At 37.4% G+C, this 21,448-nt stretch overlaps 1 protein-coding gene across 1 annotated transcript; it reads left to right on the top strand.

The window, feature by feature from the left end:
- The first annotated feature begins 14,535 nt into the window (after window positions 1-14,535).
- On the top strand, window positions 14,536-16,917 carry LOC131155802 (gibberellin receptor GID1B-like). The gene is made up of 2 exons (XM_058109218.1): window positions 14,536-14,963; window positions 15,652-16,917. The coding sequence occupies exons 1-2, from the start codon at window positions 14,925-14,927 to the stop codon at window positions 16,645-16,647; spliced, it is 1,035 nt and encodes a 344-aa protein (XP_057965201.1). The 5' UTR covers window positions 14,536-14,924; the 3' UTR covers window positions 16,648-16,917.
- The last annotated feature ends 4,531 nt before the right edge of the window (window positions 16,918-21,448 follow it).

Genomic DNA, 21,448 nt, shown 5'->3' with positions numbered 1-21,448 from the left:
TGTAACGACCCAAAAATTCATACCATTTTTTTTTATGTTTATATAGACTGTAAAATTATATTACTTTGATACCTCTTATAAAATCTACTATAATGTCTCGGTCCCAAAATGGACACCGAGAATTCTTGTACATAAAAACAAAACACCTATGTAGCAAAAAATATAAATTACATCACCATAATTACAATACCAAAGTCTTAGTAGTTTCCAAACATACATACACATATCTCCAAAAACATCCACTACACCCCCTAGGAACTACTAAAAAATACATCTCCCAAAATCACTTACCCCACAGACAGGGTAGTACAAAGGTCTCCTCTATCTTTGAGCCTGATCTGCTCGTTTAATTGGATCACTTAAAATATTTATAAATACTAGGATGAGACAACTCTCAGTAAGATGAAATATGTTATTACCAGTGTGTGGCAAATGAGTCTACGTGAGCAATATATTTATTAATTAAGCTGAAACTAAGATAACATATAAAGATAAAATACATCATAAATTACACTTATATCACTTAAAGTATATGTATTTATTAACTTTCTACTTAATCATACTTTTAGCTACTATATATATACTTTCTGTTTTCTGAAAATCTCTCTCTCTCTCTCTCTCTCTCTATATATATATATATATATATATATATATATATATATATATATATAACTGTGAAAACTTTCTTGGATGGATATAATTATATGTCATGATTTAACCCCTTATGACAAGGTTATGTGGCCCCCGGACTGGACTTAACACTGGCTGGACTACTAGGATAAGTCAACTAAAAACCTCTGTCGTCAAATTGACTGCCTCAACCTAGACTACCAAGGAGTCCTCGTCTCTCCCAAGGCACAATTGACTACTCATAAAATCCACACTTTTTCTGAGATGTGTGGTTACACTCTGAAGTGTAATAGCTACGGTACCGTGCTCTGTAATTTGATCTGGTCCATCAGGGTCTGATACTATATAATACTGTTATATATATATTACTATTTTATCATGATTCTGTAATAAACGATATTAACCATAACACTGTAATAAACTGATCTGTAATAACCGTGATATCTGTATGTTATGGTTCTGAAATCTGAATATCATGGTACTGTGAAACTGAATATCATAATTCTGTAAATAAAATTGTATAATCTGTGTTTCATGATTCTGTAAAAACCATATATATATTCATATAGTTATGTAAAAGCTGACTAGAATTTTGTACTATTCCAATATTCTCATGCCACACAATAATTAAAACTCATAAAATATAATATGTAAAACTATATAATTTCTTACTCTGAATTATTCAAAATCTTACTCTGGAAACCCATAATCATATACTATATTTTACTAGTAAAAATCTCTAATTTAACTGGCATAACATATTTCCCTTACCTGTTTCTTAATAAGCATGTTGAAACCTTAGATTCACGCCCCACGGTGTTCGAAGCTCAAAACCTTGAAATTCACATTTCCCAAATTTAATCAACTCAACCCCCCAGTATATTTATCATTCAATATTTTCTACGCTTTATATACTCCAGATTAACAATAAAACTCTAAATCACCTTACTTACCCTGATTTTGGAGTGGTGCCCCAAAACCCCAAATTAAAAATCTGCTCCGGTGAAGTTGTAAAGAACCTTCCCACAAACCTCGTGGTAGTTCTTGATTGTTAAAACGGGGCTTAATGGAGCAAGAATCAAAGGAAGGAGGGGGTAGGGCTGTAGGGTTTGAGAGAGAGTATGAGAGAGAGAGTGATTTTTATTGAATGAAAAAAAAAATGAAGCTTGCGGGATCTTCTTATCATTCACACTACAGGGAAAATCATCGACAGTTTTTTATGACTCTTAGAAAACTGTTGCCAATTTTCTATTTAATCAGTCCAAAATTACTGTTTACTCGTTACTGACCCGCGATAAATCCCCATAACTGTCGACGATTTTCTATGACTCTTAGAAAATCGTCGCTGGTTTTCTTTTCCCCTAGCAAAAAATCCACTTTTTCTAGTTTTTTTATTATTGTATTTTTCGAGTCTCTACAAAATGTGTGCTTGATTTTAATATTGTGAATGATTGGGATAAACTGAGCCTGCTGTACTTGCCTTGATCATCTGTTCAATTAAATTCTTGTTGGGTAATTGGTATTTGTTCTAGACAGACCCTAGGTTGTGGTATATTGTTGTTGGATTAGTTATACCCAGGAAGAAAGTTTTAATTACCCAATTCACCCCCTCTTAGGAATACACCAATTCCAATAGATTGTGTAACAGAGTGTTTCAATAGGCAATAGAGTGAACCGTCAGTTGCTAGTTTTGTTGAAGACTATGCAGTGGGCTTTGGTGATAGAAGGCTTGCAACAGTGTTTGTGTTTACTGTTGTGAGAAAGTCTTGTTGGAAGCCTAGGACAAAGTCTTCGGGTATTGCATCTACAACTGTATCAGGGTTGATGGTAGAAGCTGAAATTGCCATCGGTAAATTTAAGCAGTGTTGCTTGGACTTGGTACATGTCTCCAAGTGCTAGAAGGGAGACGGTCCCAACCGAGCGTTCTAAGTTCAAGGTGGAGCAGTCAGATATGTTTTTCGAGTTCTCCTAAGGGGCGTATAATCGCCAAGGTGGAAATTGTTGTTTATGGTGTGACTCTTATACTTCGTGAGGGCTTACAAACAAAAGGGAGGAAAAACATATGTTGGTGTAGAGTAGAAAAAGACTCGTCGACGAGTGCCCTATGCTTATCAACGAGTAGATACCAAGAGCTAGAAAATCTCAGAGCAGAAGACTTGTTGGTGAGATGATAGACTAGTTGATGAGTGAGCTTCTTGGACTCGTCGACGAATCCCCTCTTCTCGTCAACGAGTGCGCCTGGGCTGCGAGAAGAAATTCAAATTTTGAATTTGAACATTGGGGTGGTTGGGTTATTGGAGGGAAACCTCCGAGGGCTTGTTATATATGTTCTTCTAGGCATATTTTGACATGTAAGAGAGTAAGAGAGGAGTGAGAGAAGGAGAGAATATCATTGAGTGTGTATCTTTGATTTTCATAGTGAAATCTCTTGCCGATTGCTCCTGTGGCTGTAGGTTTTTCTGAATCATGTAATTCCTAGTGTCGTTGCTCTTATTTGTACTCTCTTTATATTGCTATGGTTGTGGAATAATTATGTATTTTACCATTGAGATTGTTGCATATGACATTGTTTGATCCTTTGCAATGTTTATTTTGTTGTGCATCATTTGAACAGGCGTTATTTCTCAATAGATTAAAAGAGACGGGGAGAGGGAGATAGAAAGAGATAGAGATAAGAAAGTATAAGCAATTAGAGATAGGAAATAGAAAGGAAAATGGGCACATTGGCCAAAGTACTCATAGTTGTTTTTTTATATTGTGTGAATTGAGTTGAAGGTCCTTACAAGATAGATTGTATACTTATTTTATACCACTTTAAGGTCAAACTTACATCAATTCTAAGGTTACGAACCATAAATTCAAGCCATTAAGGTTAAGCATAAATTTGATTCGTTTTTAAATATTGAAACCTAATTATAAATTGGGACTATTTCTAAAAATTAAAGGTCCAATTATTATTGTTGATAACATAACTTTATTATAGTAGTTGACATACTTGCCTAATGCTTATTCACCTTACTTGTAAGAACTTGACCCGTGATAAATGGATTAAATTATGAAAGAGAGGGGTAAAAAGGTAATTGTGCAGACTTCATCGACAAGGCCATCATTCATCGATGAAGGCTAAAGGCTCCTCATCAATGAAGTTCAGAGGCTCGTCGACAAGGGAATGCCGAGAGGTTGGGAAAAATTGGAAATATCCAACTCGTCAATGAGATCATCGTCTCGTTGATGAGAAACCTGGTGAACTTGTCAACAAAGACGTCATCTCATCAACAAATCCACCCGAGTCAAAGGTCTTTAAAAGATCTTTGGGGTTGCTTTGGGGCTAAGAAAACCCATCTCTCCCTCTCTCTCTCTCTCTCTCTTTCTCTCTCTCTCTCTCCTCTCTCTCTCTCTCTCTCTCTCTCTCTCTCTCTCTATCTTGATTTCTTCGCCGTTTGTTGACTGATTCATAAACTGGACGTTACTGCAAGGATCAGGGAAGGATTCTCTACGTTTCTAGTAGATCAGAATCTCGTTTTGAGCAATTTCGGGTTTCGGGCAAAAATCGAGGTAAGGTTCGATTTTTGTTTATGTTTCAGAATATGTATAGTAGTACGGATTGTAAGCATGTATTGTACCGTGGTTTGTAGGTTTTGGAGTCTCGGTTCGTAATTATAGGAATCGTAGAGTTTGTAGTTGGAATTCAGGTTAAGGTAAGGGGATTCAGTTTATATCAGTTAAATTTCAAAATTGGGATTAGTAAGCTTGTAAGCTACAATCGTATGTATGTTTTGGTATCTTATTTGGGGAAATCTATTGGGTAAAAATACGGGATTTTTGGGTTACAATTTTTGGGAAAAACTAGGGATTTCGGGTATCATCTTTGCTTTGTTTGGAAAACCGTTTGTTTTGTTTAAACTGTATTATTGAGATGACTGTTATCCATATTTGTATAAACTATATACTTGAATTGGAAAACGATATGATTTGCCGTAAACCAAATTAGTGTGGTATGTATGGTTGTATGTAATTGTTCCAGATATTTTTCAAAACAGGTATGTGGCGGCTAATTACTGTATGCTGATAAGTATAGGAACGTGAGTTTCAAAATGATTCCAAGTTTTGTGAAATCTGCTAGGGGCAACTAATTACCGTATGCCGAAATAGCTATGTGGCAGCTAATTACCGTACGCTGCGCCATGTATCGGTGTCAAAAATTGTGGGCGAGAGTGTCCGGCTCTATATATGAGGGTCTGAAATATCACTATGTATCCCGACTGGTCACCGAGGGGTGTGAGCTACACTGTAATGGCAATGTAATCATTGTGAAGCTTCAGGTTTCATGGAGTAGTTGCGTATTAGTGTGAGCTACATCGTATTGGTAATGTAATTGCTGTGAAGCTTCGGGTTTCATAGCGTAGTTGCGTATTAGTGTGACGACACTGATCGTATGTTTGGGTATCGTATGCATTGGAATGGATTTGTGAAAATACTGGAATTGTATGGAACTGTATAGAACTGTGTGGAAATGTTTTTGAACTGTATCGTATTGTATGGTGTTATGTTTTACGTAATATAACACCGGTATGCTACACACTAATATAACATGCTTTCTTCCTTACCGAGAGGTGTCTCACCCTGAATGTAAGTATAATGTTTTCAGGTCGATCAGGTAGCCGTAATTAGCATCTTAGCAATCGAAAGCGGGGGTGTCGTTAGCTGCTGTTAGTGCCTGTTTAGATACGAGTTTTTGTAACCAGGTTGTCATGATGGTTTTTGTAGACACCTAGAGTTTGTACGGTATTTATGGGATTGTATACCTTAGTATTGTATGGGTTCGTGTATCCTAGTGTTGTACAGACTCTGGTATGGCATGTTATATAAATAGATGAAATATTTTCCGTTGCGTAACTGATGAGTATGGATGTATATGTGTGTGTGTATAGGGCATCTGTGTACCCCATGGGGTCGGACCCTTTTATGGTATTGTATTATGAATGTTTGAATTGATACAGAGACAGGTTAGGTTACAATATTCACACTTGGGACCCATTTGCGGGTTTGGGCATGACAACTTGGTATTAGAGCTAACTAGGTTGTTAGGTCTTGTAGACTTGGTTAGGAGTATTGATATGTACATACCAAAGTATAGGATGTAGGAAATTGGTAGTGTAGGTTGAGGATTGTGTTGTTGCTAGACAAGGACTCATTGGCGGTGTTTTGTGTCCTTCCCGGAATGACGATTTCAGAAAGATCACAACAAACCATTGATGGATTCGTGTCAGTGTGACGAGACAGGCCTAGACCCATGGGATTGGTAGTTAACATGATTAGGTGTTGATTGTGTTAATTGTGTACGATATAGGAATTCTAACCGATTCCTATTGTTTTTAGAATAGAGCCCAAGGATAATAACTTGGAGAGTGGCTCCGAGGAGACAACGAGCGATGAGCCTCCTTCTGTGTCTCGTTGTTTGGCGAGGCAGGTTATCCGAGATATCAGATGGAGTGTTAGGAGATGCGAATGCTCTCCTACAGATGCGGGGTGTACCATCAAGGGGTTCACACATATGCACCCTCCGAAATTTACAGGAGGACCTGATCCGATAGTGGTGGAGGAATGGGTCGAGAATACTGAGAGAATTTTGGAAGTCCTCCACTGCAATGATAGGCAAAAGGTCTTGTACGCTACCTTCCAGCTGATTGGGGAGGCAGAGCGTTGGTGGACTGCGGCGAGTCTGCTTGGGAGGTAGAGAGCTGACCCATTTGGTATGACATGGGGCCACTTCAAGGAGGTATTTTTCAAGAGATACTTCTCGGTCTCCACACGAGATGCGAAGGCCAATGAGTTTTCAAGCCTGACACAGGGAACCCTGACGGTGCAGAGATATGCCGCCAGATTTATCTAGTTATCTCGGTTGGCACCATACTTGGTTCCGAAAGAGTACAAGAAGGCTTGGAGGTTTGAGAGGGGTTTGAGGAAAGACATCCGTAGTCTTGTGGGGATGCTGCAAATCCGTGAGTTCTCTATTTTGGTGGATAAAGCCACCATAGTTGAGACTGACCTTCGGGGAGATGAGGTGGTGTAGGATCAGGGGAAGAGGTCAGTATCTTCAGGTTCTCATAGTGGTCCTCGGCAGGGACAGTGGAAGAAGGAGAAGAACTACAGTTCTGGTTATCGGCAGAATACTGAGCGATAAAGTCATCAGGGGGATCCATCCTCCGCACCGTGCGCCAAGTGTCGTAAAAGGCATGATGACGAATGTCAGCTGTTCTGGGGAAACTCCTACAATTGTGGCAAGTTGGCCACATGTCATGGAGTTATCAGGAACCGAGAAGAGATATGCCTACATAGAACCAGAACCATGGGAGTAATCTAATGCTTCGGGGAAACTACCAGGAAACCACGACTTTGGCGAGCGTATATTCACTGACTCCAGTGGATTCGAAACACGCTAGGAATGTGGTGACAGTTACCATGTTACTGCTTTCGAATAGAGCTGTTGTTTTATTTGATTCGGGAGCAACTCATTCGTTTATATTTTCTAGTTTTGTGAAGTTATGTGGGGCTGAAACTCGAGTTATAGATGAGAGATTGTCTATGGCTACGCCGACTAGGAGTGTAACGATCTATAGTAAGATGTTAGAAATGGCCCAGTTGTAATTCAGGGGAGACTGCTACAAGCGAATTTTGTAGTATACGACATGTCTGGTTTTGATGTCATATTGGGGATGGATTGGCTATTCTCTAGTTTTGCGGTGATTGATTGTCGTAGGAAGGTAGTAGTGTTTAGACCTCTTGGGGAGCAGGAGTACGAGTTCGTAGGATCATGTGTGCGTTCAATGTCACAGGTTCTATCAGCGTTACAGGTGAGGAAGCTACTCTTAGACGAATGTCAGGGGTACCTAGCTTGGTGAAGGAACCACCGCGGGATGAGATGAGATTCGAGGATATTCGGGTAGTCAACGAGTTTTTGAATGTGTTTCCTAAAGATTTACCTGGTTTACCTTCGGATCGTGAGGTGGAGTTTGCGATAGAGTTGCTGCAGAGCAAGACACCGATCTCTAAAGCTCCATACCGAATGGCTCTAGAATAATTTCTAGAGTTGAAGGAATAGTTGCAGGAACTACTGGACTAGGGTTTTAGTCAACCGAGTGTTTCGCCCTGGGGAGCTTCAGTTTTGTTTGTGAAGAAGAAGGACGAGTTGATACGTAGGTGCATTGATTACCGTGAGATTAACAAGATGACGGTGAAGAATCATTATCCGTTGCCTCATATTGATGATCTCTTCGACTAGCTGCAGGAAACACAGGTCTTTTCAAAGATCGACCTATGGTCAGGGTATCATCAGGTGAGGGTTAGATCTGAGGATGTAGCGAAGACTGCTTTACGAACTAGATACGACCACTATGAGTTGTTAGTTATGCCGTTTGGTTTGACCAATGCCCCGGTAGTGTTCATGGATCTGATGAACAAGGTTTTCCATGAGTACCTAGACCAGTTCGTAGTGATATTTATTGATGACATTTTGGTATACTCGAGGAGTTTGGAAGAGCATGAAAACCATCTGAGGTTGGTACTACAGATTTTGCGAGAGAGGAAGCTGTATGCTAAGCTGAAGAAGTGTGAGTTCTGGTTGAATCAGGTCGCGTTCTTAGGCCATGCGGTGTCTAAGGGCGGTATCTCAGTTAATCCTAGCAAGATTGGAGTTGTGGTCGACTAGGCAAGACAAAGAGTGTGTAAGAGGTTCAGAGTTTTTTAGGACTGGCGGGTTACTACCGTCGGTTTGTAGAGGGTTTCTAAATTGTCTGAACCTCTGACATGATTAACCAGGAAGGGGGTGAAATTTGACTGGACTAGTGATTGCGAGCAGCGCTTTCTTGAGTTGAAGCACCAGCTGGTTACTGCTCTAGTATTGACCATTCCTTCGGGGGATGGCGGTTTTGTGATCTATAGCGACGCGTCCCTGAAGGGTTTGGGATGTGTGCCTATGCAACAAGGTAAGGTAGTAGCATATGTTTCTCGGCAACTTAAGGAGCATGAGAAGAATTACCCTACGCATGATCTGAAATTGGCCCCTGTAGTTTATGCATTGAAGATTTGGCGACACTACCTGTACGGTGTTCAGTGTGAGATTTTCACTGACCACAAAAGCCTCAGGTACTTTTTCACGTAGAAATAGCTGAATATGAGGCAAAGGCGGTGGCTACAATTGATTAAGGACTACGATTGTACGATCAGTTATCACCCGGGGAAGGCTAATGTGGTAGCAGATGCGTTGAGGCGAAAGTTATGCAGCAGTATCTGCGGTTGTAGCTCAGCATCACATCAGACAGGATTTGGAAAGCCTTGACATGGAGTTAGTGTCTAGTGATCATCAGGCTTTCATTGCTAGCTTGGTGATCCAGCCGACCTTGTTTGAGCGTATTAAAGCCGCGCAAGCTAGTGATGCGAAGTTAGCTGAGATTGTGGAGAAAGTGCAATAGGGATTGGCTGCAGATTTTAACATCTCTGATAGAGGTGTGTTGAGGTTTGGGACTAGGTTATATGTTCCAAACAATGATGAGATCAGAAGGACAATTCTAGATGAAGCGCATCATTCTTCATATACGGTACATCCGGGTAGTACAGAGATGTATCGGGATTTGCGCAAGTCCTTTTGGTGGAGTGGTATGAAGAGGGATATTGCCCGGTTAATGGAGCAGTGTCTGACGTGTCAGTAGGTGAAAGCTGAACATCAGAGGCTGGTAGGGCCATTGCAGTCTTTGCCTATTCCAATGTGGAAATGATAGCACATTTCCATGGACTTTGTTACCAGATTACCGTCAACGCTTCACGGACAGAATGTTATTTGGGTAATCATTGATAGGTTGACGAAATCTGCTCACTTTGTACCGACGAAGGTTAGCTACCCTTTAAGTAAGCTAGCGGACATGTATGTGCATGAGATAATGAAAATGCACGGAGTACCGATGTCCATTGTTTCAGATCGAGATCTGAGGTTTACTTCTTGATTCTGGAAGAGTTTGCAGGAAGCACTGGGGACAAAACTTACTTTCAGTACAGCGTTCCACCCCTAGACTGACGACAATCGGAGAGGATGATACAAATCTTGGAGGATATGTTACGGGCTTGTGTATTAGACTTCGGGGGTAGTTGGATTCAGTTTTTGCCATTGGTGGAGTTTGCCTATAACAATAGCTTGCAAACTAGTATCAGGATGGCACCGTTCGAGGCTTTGTATGGTCGAAGGTGTTGATCTCCTTTGTATTGAGATAAGGTTGGTGAACATCAGGTTTTAGGACCTAAACTTGTGCAGCAAGTGTCTGAGAAGATGGGTTTGATCTGAGAGAGGATTAGATCGCCTTAAAGTCAGCATAAGAGTTACGTAGATATTCTCCGCCATGAGTTGGAGTTCAAGGTGGGGGGGTAAGGTATTCCTCAGAATTGCTCCGATGAAGGGAGTGATGAGATTCAGAAAAAAGGGCAAGCTGAGCCCAAGGTTTATCAGACCATTCGAGATTTTAGAACGAGTGGGTTCAGTAGCCTACCGGATTGCACTTCCCCCTGCGCTCTCGAGGATCCATGATGTATTTCATGTATCCATGTTGAGGAGGTACGTGTCGGATCCGTCGCATGTTATTAGTTACGTGTCTTTGGTAATTGAGGATACTTTGGCATATGAGAAAGTACTAGTTCAGATTCGGGAATGGAAGGTTCAGAAGTTGCGTACCAAGGAAATACCATTAGTAAAGGTATTGTGGCGAAATCACACGGTTGAGGAAGCTTCTTGGGAATTGGAGGCAGAAATACACCGGAAGTATCCGCAGTTGTTCTGAGTAGTAGTCTTGATAGCAGAGTCGGTATAGGTATGTATGTTTGTAGTACTCTGTTATCGTAGTAGTATTGTGTGGTTAGTCTCTGGGAGAGTCCTGTTGTATTGTGAACTCCCAAGACCGTGTATGTATGTAACCATGGTATTCCTTTGCCATAAGTGAGGGAATGTATGTATGTATGTATGTATGTATGTATCGTAACGGGGCTGTGTATAAATGGCCGCCAGTTATTCTTAGTGTGTATTGTGACGGGGCTGCGTATAAATGGCCGTCGGTTCATCTTAGAGTGTGTATGTATTTGGTAGTACAAATGTGTTCGTAATGAGAGATTGCAAATTTCGAGGACAAAATTTTTGTAAGGAGGGGAGGTTGTAAGAACCCGACTCGTGATAAATGGATTAAATTATGAAAGAGAGGGGTAAAAAGGCAATTGTGCAGACTTCGTTGACGAGGCCATCATTCGCCGACGAAGGCTAAAGGCTCCTTGTCGACGAAGTTCAGAGGCTCATCGATGAGGGAATGCCAAGAGGTTGGGAAAAATTGGAAATATCTAGCTCTTCGACGAAACCGTCGTCTCGTCGACGAGAAACCTGGTGAACTCGTCGACAAAGATGTCATCTCGTCGATGAATCCACCCGAGTCAAAGGTCTTTAAAAGATCTTTGGGGTTGCTTTGGGGCTAAGAAAACCCATCTTTTTCTCTCTCTCTCTCTCTCTCTCTAGAATTCGAAGCTCTCTCTCTCTTTTTCCCCTTTGATTTCTTCGCCATTCGTCGCCTGATGCATAAATCGGACTTTACTGCAAGGATTAGGGAAGAATTCTCTACTTTTTTAGCGGATTGAAATCTCGTTTCGAACAATTTTGGGTTTTGGGCCAAAATCGATAAGGCTTGGTTTTTGTTTTTGTTTTAGAATATGTATAGTAGTACGGATTGTAAGCATGCATTGTACCGTGGTTTGTAGGTTTTGGAGTCTCGGTTCATAATTTTGGGGACCGTAGAGTTCGTAGTTGGAATTCGGGTTAAGGTACGGGGATTTAGTCTATATCAGTTACTTTTCAAAATCCGGATCGGTAAGCTTGTAGGCTATGATCGTATGTATGTTTTGGTATCTTATTTGGGAAAATCTATCGGGTAAAAATACGGAATTTTCGGATTACAGTTTTTAGGAAAATTTGGGGATTTCGGGTATCATCTCTGCTTTGTTTTGAAAACCGTTCATTTTGTTTAAATTGTATTATTGAGATGACTGTTATCCATATTTGTATAAATTGTATACTTTAATGGGAAAACGATATGATTTTCCATAAACCAAATAAGTGTGGAATGTATGTAATTGTTTTAGGTATTTATAAAACAGTTATATGATGGCTAATTACCGTACGCTAATGAGTATAGGAACGTGAGTTCCAAAATGATTTTAGGTTTTGTGAAATCTTCTAAGGGCGACTAATTACCGTACGCTGAAACAGCAATGTCGCGGCTAATTACCGTACGCTGCACCACGTACCGGTGTCAAAACCGTGGGCGAGAGTGTCCAGCTCTATATCCAAGGGTGTGAAATATCACCATGTATCCCGAATGGTCACTAAGGGGTGTGAGCTACACTATAATGGCAATGTAATCGTTGTGAAGGTTCAGGTTTCATGGAGTAGTTGCGTATTAGTGTGAGCAATATCGTATTGGCAATGTAATCGCTGTGAAACTTCGAGTTTCATAGCGTAGTTGCGTATTAGTGTGACGACACTAACCGTATGTTTGGGTATCGTATGTACTGGAATGGATTTGTGAAAATAATGGAACTGTATGGAACTGTGTGGAAATGTTTTCGAACTGTATCGTGTTGTATGATGTTATGTTTTACGTAAAATAACACTAGTATGCCCCACATTAATATAACCTGCTTTCTTCCTTATTGAGAGGTGTCTCACTCCGAATGTACATACAATGTTTTCAGGTCCATCAGGTAGCCGTAATTAGCATCCTAACAATCGAAAGTGGGGGTGTCGTTAGATACTGTTAGTGCTTGTTTAGTTATGAGTTTTTGTAACCAGGTTGTCGTGATGTTTTTGTAGACACCTGGAGTATGTACATTATTTATGAGATTGTATACCTTAGTATTGTATGAGTTCGTGTATCTTAGTGTTGTACAGACTCTGGTATGGTATGTTATATAGATAGATGAAACATTTTTCGCTGCGTAATTGATGAATATTGATGTATATGTGTATGTGTATAGGGCATCCGTGAACCCCACGGGGTCGGACCCTCTTATTATATTGTATCATGTATGTTTGAATTGATACAAAGATATATTAGATCACTATATTCGGCAGGTTCAAGACGTGACATTACTGCTTGATGACTAGGCAATTTCAAATGATTGGACACCTATCGTTGCCTGATGATTACACAACTTTGTTGCTTGGGTGGTTACTTATAAAGAATTTCATATTTCAACCTCTCTGGCAACTTATGTTTTGTTTAGATGATGTTTACCTTATGCCTTCTCCACTTAGTCACTAGGATCACTAGGCGACAAGTGATTTGCCTCGCCTAGGTGAACACCTTTGCCTTGCCTAGTGACCTCCATTTCTAATTTCTCTAATAACTATCTTACTTGGACGATTGTCGTCACAATCCAAAAGGGTGCACAAAGATGACACAAATAATAGATGAATACTATCTTTTTTAATTAATAAAAACGTACTTCTCTCAATACACAAAAGTAAGGAATCATCTATCCTATATTCTCATATTTGGTTATTAAAGATAATAAGATATACAATAAAATTTAGGTATGCTCTTTTTGTTATTTAACTAAAGAATCATATTAATTATGCTAGGAGTATAAATGAGTCAAGTTTATTTATTTGAAATTAACTCACTATATAACTTGACTCTAATAAAATTCGAATCAAAGTCAAACTGCTCAAGTAATTTGAGTCAAGTTCAAATTTTGTAAAAGTATAGGTGAGTATTCAAGCTTTCATAATTTTTAATTTTTATTTTACATATCATATAATTAATATATATATATATAATATTATATAAACATTATATTATTTATAATCATATCAAATTTAATTGAATCAATTTCAAGTTTTAATAGCTTGCAATAGAATTGAGATCGAGCTTAAAATTTATAGTGATCAATTAAGTTCAGATTAAGTCTTGATGTCAACATTCTTAAGTCAAATCTAATTTGAGTATTCCACTATATTAACTCGATTAGACCCAAGGTCATGGGTTCAACTTCCTCTTAATGCACTACGCTGGTGAATTACCAGGGGTGAGTCAATGGATGGACAACTTTCACCCCCTCAGAGTTTGGTGTCACACCATAGTGACCAAAGTGGCGCGATGATGATTAGAGTCCCTAGTTATCAAAAAAATAAAATTAATAATTAGTCAAAATATCTAAAGAAAGTATCTTTTAGATTAACACACTTCAATATTAACCATAACATCTAATGAAAGTATTTTTTAAATCGACACAAGTGCCTTAAAGTAAAAATAACATTCCTATGTCGTATGAGCAAAACCGAAATTACTCTACCACACAGAACAATTTTAAAAATTTATCAAATTTTATATTTTCAAATTTATACGATTTCTCTTAGTGTAATCTAATCCTTTTTCCGGGTATCCAAAGTTTTTGACTTTAAAAAACTGGAAAGTCTAACATTTAATTACTTGTTTAATTTCAAAAATTGAATCTCATCTTGCTCATCCATGTTACAATTTTTTTTTTCCATAGTTATTTGACTAGTTTGTTTGAATGTTGAATTTATGAAAAGGAATGGCAAACCGTGCATCTTCAATTTTTAAACTGTAATCATATCTCCCCCTTTTTTTAAAAAAAATAATAATAATTTTGGTAAAAATGTGCACAAAAATTGAGGTGGTGACCATAGTGAATAGTGGCAATAGCGGATTTTAATTTTTAATTTATAAGCTATGATTGAAAAACAACGAGGGAAAAATGAAAGAATAGAATAGATGCGTTCAAAGTTTTAGATATATATATATATATATATATAAAATTAAAATATATATAATGCTGTGGGACCTACATGTACAGTTTAATTCGGCCGTCCGCTTTGTCGTCTCTCTCGTCTCCGTCCAGCACCGTCGTTTCCTTAGCGTTTGACTCCACGCCTTCTCTTCCCTGCGCCGCTCCTCTTATCCTTCGCACCCCCACTTCTCTTCTCCCTCTCTCTCTCTCTCTCTCTCTCTCTCATCTTTCTGCGTCTCTGAGTGCTCTGTTTTTATCCAGAAGTGTCTCTTCTTGTTCAGAAACCTAAACCGAGGAATCATTCGAAGACGGCGAGAGAGAGACCCAGAACCTAGCGGACTAGTCTTAGCTCGCACCTCGCCGCAAAGCATTATGAGCAAATATGGAGTGGTTTCTGTGAAGATCACTCTAGCTTTATAGGATTTTCTGGGTCTGAATCTTCACGCAGAGATAGATTCATGGCTGGCAGTAACGAAATTAATCTCAATGAATGCAAGGTATACTCTTTTTTTTTTTAATTATATTTTTCTTTTCTTCTTTGAATTTTTCGAACAGAGTATTCCAGTTCGTAATGTTTACGGGTTGAAATGATGAATTGGTTGATGGGTTGGTTATTTGTTTGTTTGTTGTGTTTCGTTATCATTATGTAGTTTCATATGTTTGGTATGAGTTTCTGGTTCTGGTAAGCTTAATGGTTTTGAGAAATTTGAGTTTGATTTATTTGGAGCTAAAGGTAGAAAATCTTTTACTTCAAGTCGCAGGGTTTGGGTCGTACTACGCCCTATTTTTTTTTCTAGTTACCCTGTTTGTTTTCTTGTTTTTACTGATTTTGAAGTCTCCTTTTGAATGATCTCTAACCTCCCTTTTGTGTTTCTAGGGTTCTTTCTCAATTTTAAAATTAAATTTCTGTTCTGGCCTTTTTCTGGAACGTAGGTTTTCTTTTCTTTTCTTTTTTATGCCAGGCTAGCTGGGATTTTATGATTGCGTTTGATTAATTTAGGTTTTATATTCAGCTTCCATTCATATTATGAACTGTAATTAATATGAACATATTTCAATTTCGACCACCTATTTGTTTTATGTGGATGGTGGGTTTCGGGAACTGTTTTTGGGCTTAAAGGGCTTTGTTTTGAAAGACAGACAAAATCTTAGACTAACTTGAATCTTTGCTTTCTTTTTCTGTAGAGGGTGGTTCCACTCAATACATTTGTCCTCATCTCCAATTTCAAGTTAGCTTACAATCTCCTTCGCCGGCCAGATGGAACTTTCAACCGTGAATTGGCAGAGTTCCTTGAACGGAAAGTACCTGCCAACACGATTCCGGTTGATGGGGTTTTCTCCTTTGATGTCATCAATAAATCAACCGGGCTGCTTAACCGGGTATACCAGCCAGCCCCAGAAAATGAGGCTCAATGGGGTGTTGTAGAGCTTGAAAAGCCCTTGAGCAGTACTAAAGTGGTGCCTGTCATTCTTTTCTTCCATGGTGGGAGCTTCACTCACTCTTCTGCCAATAGTGCTATTTATGATACTTTTTGTCGCCGTCTTGTGCGCATTTGCAGGGCTGTTGTGGTGTCTGTAAATTATCGCCGATCACCTGAGTATCGATACCCATCTGCATATGATGATGGTTGGACAGCGCTCGAGTGGGTTAAATCAAGACCATGGCTCCAAAGTGGGAAGGATACCAAGGTTCATGTATATTTGGCCGGAGATAGTTCTGGGGGTAATATAGCCCATCACGTCGCAGTTAGAGCGGCTGAATCAGGAGTTGAGGTACTAGGTAACATACTTCTTCACCCAATGTTTGGCGGGCAAGAAAGAACAGAATCAGAGAAGCGATTGGATGGAAAATACTTCGTTACAATTCAAGACCGGGATTGGTATTGGAGGGCTTTTCTCCCCGAAGGGGAAGACAGAGACCATCCGGCCTGTAACCCCTTTGGCCCCAAGGGCAAGAGCCTTGAAGGACTCAAGTTTCCTAAGAGCCTCGTCGTTGTTGCTGGTTTGGATCTTATTCAGGACAGGCAACTGGCTTATGTAGAAGGGCTCCAAAATGCCAGGAAAGAAGTGAAACTTCTTTTTCTAGAGCAGGCCACAATTGGCTTCTATTTCTTGCCAAATAATGATCACTTCTATTGTCTCATGGAGGAGATGAAAAACTTCGTGAATTCTGACTGTTGATAGACCATTTAACCCGCAGTAAAGGCAGCCATACATAACAGAAGCTTGACATTTCACTTGGGTTTTCCCCCTCTTTTGCAGTGATGGTGTGTAGTTGTATGATTGTGTAGCATTACTCGTGTATTATCATCATTTGTTGTGTCAATATCGTAGTTCTGCAGATAAGGCACTTGGTCATTCTCCATTTTGGGACAAATGCCATTGTCTTCTAGGTATTAGGTCCATTGTATGAGGGCACCAGTTTCAGCAATTAAGCAGGATTTGAACTCATTTTGTGGGATTCAGCTAAACTGCCAAATTTAAATCTTACCCTGTTAGACCATCACCACAAGAAAGGGATGAAAGGAGAGATGGCTTAATGCTTGGTGGTTTCTTAATTGGTTTCAGGAACCTAGGAAACGGTGGCTGCCATTATAAGCACTAATTTCAGGACAGGGATTGGAACATATCCATAGTGTTGTGACTTGTGAACATGTATGTTATACATATGCTGTGGAGTGATATACAAGGTTTTGTTTGCTTGTTTATTTTTCTCAAACTCGACTCAGACAGCACCTTTCTTTTAAGTACTTCCTCATTGTTCCCTTGTTCTTTTGTTTTTTTCCAATTTTTTTTTTCAACTTTTATTTTGTTGAAGTTTCTCAGAATTTCATTTTGTTTTGCAGTTTTGACCAATCTAAATGATCCACCAGTTCCTCACTCCGGAAAGGAAGGGTGATTTAGCTCAGCTTTGAACATATAATATTCCAAAGTTAGTCTTGTTCTGAAGTGGTCCCAAGCTCATAGGGAAAACCCATTTCCTTTTAACTTCTTGCCTCATTCTAGATATGAGTGCTCAGGTTATATGCCTTAAAGCAATGCAATGCATTGCCATTTTCTCCTTTCATCTTTTGTAAATTTCATCTAGCATTTCAACCATTTCCAGGGAGCACAAAGTTCCATTTTGCCCTGGAAAATTTGGTATTCATAGTGGCAAACGAGAGGGGGAAAAAAGAGGGAAAAAGAAAAAAAAAAAAATAAATAAAGGAAAAGAAAAGACCAGCAGAAAAATGACTAACTGAAAATCACTCGCCTCACCCACCTTGATTTTCCAATTCCTCTGTTGTTTCCCATTATGGTTAAAAGTCCCAAATCACCACATGAGGTCTCACATCAAGATTGTAGGGTAAAAAAAAAAAAGAAAATGCTGTCTTCTCTTTCTCTCCTAGTCATTGTGGCTCAAAATTGGGAGCAAAAACAAAAACTGCGTGTGGCCTCTGGTGTTGGTGCTGCTTGGTGGTGGACCATCAAATCCCATTGTCTTCCCAAACCTCCCCATCCACCAAAAGAGAAGGTGGGGAATCACAATTCTTTTTCTTCTCTCTCTCTCTCTGGAATGATTGGACATGGCGTCAAAATCATGGAATTTTCCACACGTTTAGACGCCGATTTGATTCATCCTTGTCACCTCTTGATTGCCCCTTTCTCTCTTCTTGATGGGTTGTTTGGAATTAGGGAAAAAAATAGCATCTACAGAAACCAGTTCTCTCATTTTGGTTTTTGTGTTTGATGGGGGGAAGGGAAACCCATCCACCCATGGTTGGGAATTTTGGATGTACCCATCCCCCATGGGACCACAACCGCGAACAACAACTCTTTCAAAAACATATTGTAAATTAATGTGGTGTTGGGAGGATTATTGCTTTTAGGGGCTTCAAAGGCGCCACTAAATGCCATGAACAGCCAAGCTTTAAGCTTCCAGACAAAGACGCACAGTGCCCCTCCTCTCTCTTCCCCTGTTTTAATTGACTTTTGGGAGGCATTTGCCCTTAGAATATATGTGCATTGTCTTTGCATCTGTCAATCACCAAAAGCAACCCACTTTGTTTATTTGGTTTCTCTGATTTTCTTTTGGATTATCATTCCTTTTTTTTTTTTTTTTTCCCAGGAAAATTAGCTGTACCTTGTTTGAAAATATTCCCCAGAAATTTTATCTAAAGACGAAGTCGTCGCCCTCCTCCTCCTCGTCATCAACTTGCCTTTGTTTAATTTTGCGATTATGGACGCATTCGCTGCTCTGTTTGGTCAGCACACTACCGTTAGGTACTTCGTTAATTTTTAAGTGGGTCATCAATGTTGGTTGCTTGCTTGCTCATTCTGCATTGGACTGGATCAAGGGGGCGACTCAGTGTGTGAGACTTCTGAGTTGAGCTGAGTTGGGGGATGAGCCTATGTGACTCGCTGAGTTCGTCATGCATGATTGCATCTTGCATCATACAGTTTTAATTATTGCAACAGCGGTGCAAGAGACGAAGTCACCTTTATATATTATTCATCACGCCGTATCCATTGGTGTGGCCTGTCAATCAAACAAAGCCACTGAGGAATATACTTTGTTTAAGGATTTTACAGATGAGTTTAAATTTACTGAGTTTTTTCCCAATTTGTCCTTTTTTTTAAATATATTAAATAATACCTTTTTAGGGAAAATAATTTCCGGAATAACCTTAACGTAATCTCGCTACTTGGAGTAGCGAGATTTGCCACCTATCATTTCGGGAATTATTTTTTTAAAAAATATTATTTAATATATATATTTTTAAAAAATGATAAATCAGGAAATAAATTCTCCTGCGTAATAAATAGGAAAATAAATTCTTTTAATATAATTTTTTTAAAAAAAATAATAAATCTCCTGCGTAATAATTCAGGAAATAAAACAAAATTTAATTCTTTCTCTTATTACTTTTGGAACAATAAATTTTTGAAAAAAAGAAAATTCCTATTTAATTATATCTATTTTTTCTATTTAATATATTTTTGAATTTTTTTTTACTTAAAAGTATTGTTTTGTTCACTAGATTTAAAGATTCTTTATTTAGTCTATCTTATATCAATATAGAAAATGTATACACGATACCCATTTCTCTATTTGGTTCATAACAAAAATAAAATTTCTACATAAGATTCTCATGAGTTGCATGAAATTAAAATTTTCATATTTTGTAAGTATTGTCATATGTGAACATAAAGATAAGAGTGTCACATTTTTTAAAATTTTATATTCCTCAAAATATAAAAATTGTCATCATATATGACTTTCTAATCACCAGTTAAATGTAAAAATAAATATCATGAAGACTTTAAAAAAAATTAATGGTCTATTTAGTTATGGAAAATATTTTTAATATTTATTTTTAGTTTAAAAAAATATTTAAAAAATAGCTAATTTTTCATTTTTTAGAAATTTTTTCTAAAATAAATTAACAGTATAAAAAATTTGACACTATTTTCTTATAGAAATAGTTCTATTTTATTTTTTTATTTTTTAAATAATTAAAAATGACGTTCTTTATTTTTTAAAATTCATATAAAAAAAGGTAACAAATATTTTTTACTGTTTTTTAGATTTCTAACACTTATTTTGTTAATTAAGACTTGAGAGCATGCACTCATATATTAAATTTTGATTTGTGAATTCAAATCCAAAATTAGTGATCAAATATATTAATATGACAATTTATATATAATATATATTACATAAATTTTAAAAATAATATTAATATTAGGATATCATTATTAATATTTTTATTATATATAATAATATTATAGCATATAAAAATTTATAGAAAGAATTTATTTCCCGATTTATTACGCAGAAGAATTTATTACGCAAAAGATTTATTTCCCTATTTATTACGCAAAAAAATTTATTTCCTGATTTATCATTTTTTTTAAAAAAAATATATTAAATAATATATTTTTTAGGAAAATAACTCTCGAAATAACACGTGGCAAATCTCGCTACTCAAAGTAGTGAGATTACGTCAGGATTATTCCGAAAATTATTTTCCTAAGAAAGGTATTATTTAATATATTTTTTTTAAAAAAAAAAGACAAATTGGGAAAAAAACTCTAAATTTACTAGCAAGTTATTTTTTTCATATTTTGACTCAATTTGATTAGTCCATTGCTATCAAACTTGATTCAGACAATAGCTTCATTAGTTAAGTTTGAATTTTGTAATATGAGCTTAATCGATCCTAAATGAACTTTTAAATTTACTATTTTTATATTATATGTCACATGTATTTAATATTATCTATAGCTAAATATGTCAACTTCAAATATTAGAATTTGTAGCAATATCAAGTTTGAGTTCAAATTCATCGGATTAAAATTAAGGATCTACATGATATGGAGATTTTTCATTAGAGCTTTAATTTTCGGATTAGGTTATGTTCCTTGGATATTTTTATACCTTATGGTACAATTTAAATATTAATTAGGTGAACAAAAATACTATTGGGGTTGAGATTATTGGTTGTTAATTGTCGGAAATATTAATTTCTTTTGTATTAACTAAAATTTTTTAGGCTTTAATTTCATTAATTTTCCCATATAACTATTGAAATTCGTATTCGTTGAAAACTATCTACTTCTATTTTATATTAATAATCTTAAAGATTAGCACTTATCGAGTTCTTATGTATTACATTATTTATATCATTATTTAATAAACTTGATTTCTAAAAGTTTCAAATTATTGACTTTTTAAAAAGGTTCCTAAACATACACAATGTTTGGTATGCTAGCATTAAATGTGGAATTAAAAAAAAAACGTTATATGTATATATTATATACTACTGCTATTAAAGATATGTATGATAGAGTAATAAGTATTAGGCCTGTAAAAAAAGGGTTTAGAGAGTTCCTAATCGCAATAACCCCATGTTTGGAGAGCGCTTGAATTTGGAGTTATATTGAATTTGGATAAGATATAATACAAAATTATATTGAAATTTATTCAAATACACCCAAA

Source organism: Malania oleifera, chromosome 5 (genome assembly GCF_029873635.1).
Source record: "Malania oleifera isolate guangnan ecotype guangnan chromosome 5, ASM2987363v1, whole genome shotgun sequence".
NCBI lineage: Eukaryota > Viridiplantae > Streptophyta > Magnoliopsida > Santalales > Ximeniaceae > Malania > Malania oleifera.
The sequence above is the reverse complement of the archived record's forward strand: the minus strand, read 5'-3'. Positions and strand labels throughout refer to the sequence as shown.

Excerpts from the sequence above, each read along its gene's own strand:
- LOC131155802 (XM_058109218.1), top strand. The coding sequence starts at position 14,925 with ATGGCTGGCAGTAACGAAATTAATCTCAATGAATGCAAG. Across the intron at positions 14,964-15,651 it reads TTAATCTCAATGAATGCAAG|AGGGTGGTTCCACTCAATAC; the intron begins GTATACTCTTTT and ends CTTTTTCTGTAG.